At 38.6% G+C, this 7055-nt stretch overlaps 1 protein-coding gene across 1 annotated transcript; it reads left to right on the forward strand.

Moving 5' to 3' along the window:
• Window positions 1-5204: 5204 nt before the first annotated feature.
• Window positions 5205-6515, forward strand: LOC140941833 (alpha-1B adrenergic receptor-like). The gene has a single exon (XM_073390841.1). The coding sequence runs from the start codon at window positions 5205-5207 to the stop codon at window positions 6072-6074; it is 870 nt and encodes a 289-aa protein (XP_073246942.1). The 3' UTR covers window positions 6075-6515.
• Window positions 6516-7055: the final 540 nt, after the last annotated feature.

The raw sequence follows: 7055 nt of genomic DNA on the forward strand, positions 1-7055 counted from the left end.
CTTTACGCAATTGCATAAATTGCATTCACTGCGACGATCATTTTTTCATTTTCAGGTCATGGCAGTGCTGATCAAAATACGTTTGCATTTATTGAGTCCTTAATTAAGCTTCAAACGTCATAAAAAAATCGAATTAATTTCAAAACATTTGGATCGATGGCTTATAATCGGATGCATTTTTTCTTTTCAGGTAGATGGGCCTACACCTGGGGGGTGGGGGGTGGGGGGGGGGGGGGGTAAGGAGCGTATAAGCGGCATATATTTTGAATACATGAATTTCCCTTTAGTCCACTCAAAACCGAATGACGAATGCGGTCACCGAATCTGCATCAATTTGACATCGATCCCCAGAGTGGCTTAAGCCCCATAGGCACGAATCCCGGTTTAAAAATACCGTTGGTTGCATCCAAGCGTGTACACGAGAGGAAAAACGTGTTCTAATTGGGTGCAAACATGACATCTTTTGGCGCCATACATTCGAAGTTTGGAGTAAGCGAATGTTGTCGACTTGATTTGTTTTCGGTCGACAAAATATTCTTTTCAAGAATTTTTAGACGTTAAGAATAATTTCCCGAGACAAGTGTGCTGTTTCTGAGCGAAAACTACGCATGAACGTTGAGAAAAATGAAATGTGAGCGAAACGCGCTGATCAGTTTGGGGCGACAGTTTGCTTCAACGGCTTTCAAATGTTTGGCGACAAAACACCTCAGGTCTGCCACCCTATTAGAAAATACATGTTCTTTTTGTCTCTTGTCCACGCTTAAAGGCAACTGACGGTAAGCGGTTTCAAAAATGTCCGCATTTGTGTGGACGGGGCCTAAAAATAGGGTTTCCGTAGCTGCACATCTATAATTTTTTGGGAGGCGCAAAACATTATTGTCTAAAAGGAAACACCTTTCTCTAAAACTGTTAGTGACGAAGAAAACGGTTGTTTTTAAACTTTGGTACAAAAGTGATTCTAAAATAGTAAGGTGAATTAGCCACTCTAAAGGATGTTACGTTTTCGAATCTGTACTCTGGTAAATATTGCAGAGTCGCTAGGCTTTTTTCATACTGGAAACAAGGTTGCTACTACTTACTTTTCTCTGAGGTTGCCCTGCTCAAAAGAAAATTAAAGCCAGTTTCGCCTCCTTTCTTAGATAAAACATTTTCGTAATTAATATTTCATATACAGTGTACTTAACTGAAATGTACTTCTGGAGCCTAACTGCCGCTGGACCACTAACCAGAGAGAATGCATTGTCGCATGCATAATAAGCGGAAATATTATCGGGGTTATTTGATAGCCAGGTGTTTTGAAGTGAGTTTTAATTTATGATTTTTTTTTCTCCTTTAGCGGAGGAATATGTTTTATCCCATTTAAAATATAAAAGAAGTCAAAGAGGACCGACTTAAACGAAGACCGCAACCGCATCCGCAACCGCAACGCAAAAGAAAAAGCAGTTTACTTTGAAGGTACGTAGGCCTTATAAAACGAGCGTTACGAAAGAAACTGAAAGAAAAGCCTGATTCGTATAATTGCATCAAGGCATGACCTTGTTGACAAAGTCTTAATCCGTTTTGAACTTGTAACTAGTCCAGTTCCCATGCTGCCTCGACTCATTTTATGTTATTTGTTATCCATGTCCTAATACTATCCACTAGTCCGTGATCAAAGCTGCTATAAATGCATTATTTCACAAATACAAGGTGGACGTTATTTGGAAAGCTTCGGCTTTCATTATTGACAATTCTGCCTTGTTGGCAACTGCGTGCGCGCGAAGATGTTAGCTCGAACTACGCTTGGCTACCCTGTACAGTAAAAAAAATTCAGAATTGGGTTAATAACATTTTTATTCCTTGCCAAAAACGAAAACCGAATAAAAATAGCGGCTACAAATCCATGTTACTTCACGATTCAACAAAGACCCGTCTAATTTTCAAATTTAAATTGCTAGAATTATGGATACATTGAGGTGAGCAAAGTACATAATTGATTTCACTACCCGTCGGATTTGACATTTAAAAGCCATTTGAATCTATATCGCTAATTGTTGTTTTTTAAATATTCTTTATGTCTTCTCTTTGGGTTGGTTTTGACTCCATTTACTGCCGAGCCGAAATCGAGACAGGGAGCAGCTTTAACGTAATGAAAATCCATCAACAGAGTAAAAGAAGTAATCTTAAACCGAGAAATAAATACGTCGCGAAAAAGGCCGGCATAATTGATTTCCACAGGTCATATCTTTATTAATAGGATCATATTGCCCGAAGCATTGTCACAGTTTTGTTAAGTTTCCTTCGGGGTGTCTGTGTGTTGTTTTTTTTTTTTTCCTGTTTTAAAACGATTTTCTCTGCAATTTAGTCTTCCCAATAAACCCACGAAAAGTTTAAAAAGTACAAAAGTAAGGATTTGTTTTGCATTTGCTAAGTTTGCGATGTAATTTCATCAGTGAGTGTACCATGCTATAGGGACCTCGCACGGATCGAAATTTGCATTTACCTGAAACTCGTAGGCCTACGGGTCCTAAAAATGAACCGGTGTTCGCAAGGGAGTTGTGTTTCAAGGTAAGGAATCTGCGAGCGTCTAAACGACGGACTCATTACAACTCGGTTATTCTCTTTAGGGAGCTGTTTTCTGATCATTTCCAATTCGTGGAGATTTAACTCTTCTATTATAACTCCAACCGAATGTGAGTCTGAATCTGTATTTAAAAAGGAAAGAAAAGAAAAACCGGGAAAAAAAGTGGGAAAGTTTTAACGTTCCGTCAAAATAAGTACATCCTGTTAAATAGAATAATTTTTGCCATATGCCAAGAAACCTTGAATGTTTGCCACACTTTAGGACTATTTTAACCTACATTTGAATTACATATATCAAACTTGAATAGTATTTGAACTTATTTCATAATTCATGTTGCTGTTAACCAGTCGTTCCTTTTTCGTCTTCCAACAAGAGTTTGACTGATATGTTCTTCGTATTATTTATATCAAATACTCTTGTGCCTCCATATAATCTCGCTTCTGCAGGTGCATGCAAAAAGAGCTACGAACATATGGTGTCTGAAAATGCACCCCATTTTTATGCCGGTCTAATTGTCTATTTGCAAATTTATTAAATTTATTACGGTTTAAACGTACTATTAGAGGAGAGGTTTTTTTTCTTTAATTAATTTTGGAAACTGAATCCTATTTTGTGCACGTCAAACTTCCGTCGAAACATTTGGCCTTATCTTCGATTGACAGCTTGCCAGGTCGAACTTAAAACCGTTAAGGTCGCCTTTAGCCTGCGTGGCAGGCGTTAAAAGGGGAAGGGGAAGTCCGTCGTTTAGACGCTCGCAGATTCCTTACCTTGAAACACAACTCCCTTGCGAACACGGGTTCATTTTTAGGACCCGTAGGCTTACGAGTTTCAGGTAAATGCAAATTTCCACCCTCGCGCGTGGTCTCGCGCCCTGATTCCTTCCCCTTTCCTTTCGAACGCCTGCCACGCAGGCTAGGTCGCCGGGTTACCGGTCGGATAGCTGTCGGACTGTGACGTCCTTAAAACCATAAGCTTAGAAATTGAAACCGAATCATCTTTCACTTTCCCCGGTCGTGTGGTTTTCAGAATAAGGTAGCAGATGCTATAGAGAGTCTTCTCTTAAATTAAGTTCTCAACAATGACCAAAGCAAACTCCTTCCCGTTGCCATCAACGGCTTTACAAGTTTTGCCGCCATCATGCTGTAGAGGTCTGTTCTTAACAGCATCTCTCTTGAGAAGTTCTTTTATTCAGTGACACAGGCAGGTCATCTGTAAAAAAATAAAACAAAAAGGGAAGAAAATTTGAAGAGGGTAGTACACAACTTCCCTCGTTTTTAGTTTGTTAACTTTTTACTATATTCAAATGAATGCTCTCATATTTTAGTCGGTTTTGGAAAACCTGTATAGTACGCGGATGTTAGAGCTCTTACTAATCACTCAATTGTTACTAATACTCACAATGCTAAATACATATTGCGAAGCGTAACCTTGGCTTATTTCATAATGTGATGCATCAAGCGGTGTTAAAATCTCTTGAGGGGGAAAGTAAACTCAAACTTCGATAGAGCTTCTGATATTTAGGCTAGGAGCAACTAGTCAAGGTTCTCTTGGCTGGTATCTCGGAGTTCTTTTTGTGTTAGCTTTTAACCAACAAAGCCATAATTCTGTATACAAGGATTTAAAAGTGTACATTCAAACTTCTCTACTTAGTTATGTTTGTTACAATAATAATAATAATAATAATAATAATAATAATAATAATAATAATAATAAAAGAAATCTGGTGGCTGCAATAAACGAAGCGGTGGGGACGAAAATCATATGTCCTGTTTTTCACTTGATCAGAATATGAAAATACATAAACAACATTTTTTGTTTGTTGTTTCGCGAAGAGGATACAACACTAAAAAATTAATTAAATTGTAAGAAAAAATTCAATGAACACTCTTTATGAGGTTTTCTGCACTGTAAAATGACGTATAGCAGAAGTGGATCAACGATCAACGAACCACACCGGTTAGTCTTATTTATCGGCGTAGGACACGGACAAGAATTCGAAGGAAATGAGAATAAGAGACATGAAAATTTTTTGCTCACTTCTTGGGACTGAGGCAAAAGTCCAGATATTAGTTTTTTAAAAGAAGCATACTTTTCATTTTCCAGTGCAAAGTTGTTATTTACCAGCCTCTTCAACTTTTTCCCAAGCTTAACAGCAGCTAAATGTAGATTCTTTGATTCACCGCTTTTCATTTTCAGGTTTTACTTTGGGGCCATGCATATGGTTATTTATGAAATCTATGATGTATTTTCAGCATAAAAGTGAATATTAATGCCTGTTGATTATACTCGAGGCTGAAAAACCTGAATCAATACTAAATTTCCCTAACCATGATAATAAATATGTACAAATATTTTAAGCCACTAGTGGTAAATTTTAAAGAGTAAACAACGTCAGGTCAACGAACGATCAAGTACAAAGAGTAATGAATAATTTATGTTTTAGCGAAGCTTATGCTGGATTTAACGAATTGTACGAGATGTATGTTTAAAAATTAACTTATGTTTAAATCAAAAACAGGACTGGCCATGGAATAAAGACTGGCGAGTAAAACTTTTCAGTCTGGAAGCCTTGGACTGGAACTGTGTAAATTGAACTGCCTACTGAACGAGAAATAAAAGTGAACAGGAGAAGCTCTCGACAATGACAGGAGTAGAGAACAAGATAGTCTTTTCCATTGCCATGAACAGCTTTACAAGTTATGCCGCCGTCATGTTAAACATCGTGGCAATTATCGCGTTGAGAAAAACTCCATCACTTCCGAAGCCTTTAAAAGTACTACTTCTAAGTATTAGTGTCTCAGATCTTTGTGTTGGTTTGCTTGTCCAGCCATTGTACGTGGCACTTCATAGGATTAATGGAGACAAACCAATTTTCACAACTTTGGCAAGAGTGAATACCATTTCAACGACATTCTTTTGTACCGCTACGCTGTTGGGTATTTGTGCTGTATCAGTTGACAGATTCCTGGCAATTCATCTTCATCTCCGATACCAGGAAATCGTTACTCACAGACGCGTTGTCGCCGTGGTTATCTCAATTTGGGTTTTGAGTGCAGTTCTTTCGGTCCCGCGAACAAATACTTTTGAGAAGGCCGATAGGATAATCCTCGCAATAATCGTTTTTATTACCCTTGGCTGTCTTGTCGCAATAGCAATAATTTACGTTAAACTTTACTTAGTTTTAAAACACCATATTATGCAAGTTCACGCCCTTCACATAAATCTAGATTCTCAGGACGCTGTGGCGATTGAAGACACTGCCAGACAGAAAAAATCTGCAGTCGTCATTTTCTACTTATATCTCACACTTTTGATTTGCTACTTGCCAAACACATTTATTGCTTTAATGCTTGCACTATCTTCCGTGCGTCCCCCCAGTCTAGTGTTCCTTTTCTCTGACGCTTTGTTATTTCTCAACTCATCCCTCGATCCTTTGATTTACTGTTGGAAGATGCGGCAAGTACGACTCACTGCCATGAACATGCTACGAAACATGCATTTTAAATGTTAGATTATGGTGAGACCTCAACAAGAGACGTTTAATTCTTGCCACTGTTTTGAAGTAGAAACGTTTTATATTATGTAATCCTCATCAGCCTCCAGAAACATGCAAAACTTTTACAACAATAGTAGTTGACTGATTCAGATAAGGCAATCCCAGTACATTGGCGGCTTTGTATTCAATCCTAGTTTTACAATGATTTCTTTCAAAATTTGAACGTTTAACTGCAACTGTAAAATACTTCCGTCACGACTAATCTAGGCCTGTTAACAGAAGACGATTTTTATTAACTTTGCCAACATTTTGGTCATAAATTGCATTGTAGAAGTGGTGCTGATGATACTGACTGGTTTTTATAATCTTTCAACATTTTGGGCCTGTTTTCCTAAACCTCCTAAACATCGTGATGCTCAGCTTGACGGTCTTTCTTGCAACAGGTTTCTTGCAACCTACTCGGTCTTAGTACCGCCCTCAGCCTACGGCCTCGAGCGGTATTCAAGACCTCGGGCACAGTTTCTCCCATTACGGACCTCCCAGCCGGTGAATAACAAATATATATTTTAAACTTGTTGTGCCATCTTTCGACTCTAATATTCGATTTGTGTACTTCCGCACCAAAGGTGCGCGTGCGCGTGCGCGAGTATATTTCCTGCCACATATTTTTTTGTATTTTGTAGCCCGAATTGCCCAAACTTCTTCCTTGTTTTTTGGGGGGGGAATAATTATCATGAAAGATAAACCCTCTTAACGCAACAACGTTCAGCTGCGCGAGAGAATAAGCATGTTTGCTTCGATTTCCTGGCTTATGGGTTGAAAAAGCTGCCAAAAGCACTGGAAAAATCCGAATGTTGGGTGTGAAAATGGTTATCGAGAAATGAAGGTTTTGAAGACAAAAGAGAAGGGGACGACTGAAAGTCCTGAACAAAGTAGCTAAAATAGCTTTAAAAAAGGCTAGAAACCAAAGAGGGAACGTGACGTGGCCGAGGTAGC

Source organism: Porites lutea, chromosome 6 (assembly GCF_958299795.1).
Source record: "Porites lutea chromosome 6, jaPorLute2.1, whole genome shotgun sequence".
Classification (NCBI taxonomy): domain Eukaryota; kingdom Metazoa; phylum Cnidaria; class Anthozoa; order Scleractinia; family Poritidae; genus Porites; species Porites lutea.

Bases quoted from the DNA above. Each gene is read 5' to 3' on its own strand.
- LOC140941833 (XM_073390841.1), top strand. From the start codon at position 5,205: ATGACAGGAGTAGAGAACAAGATAGTCTTTTCCATTGCCATGAACAGC.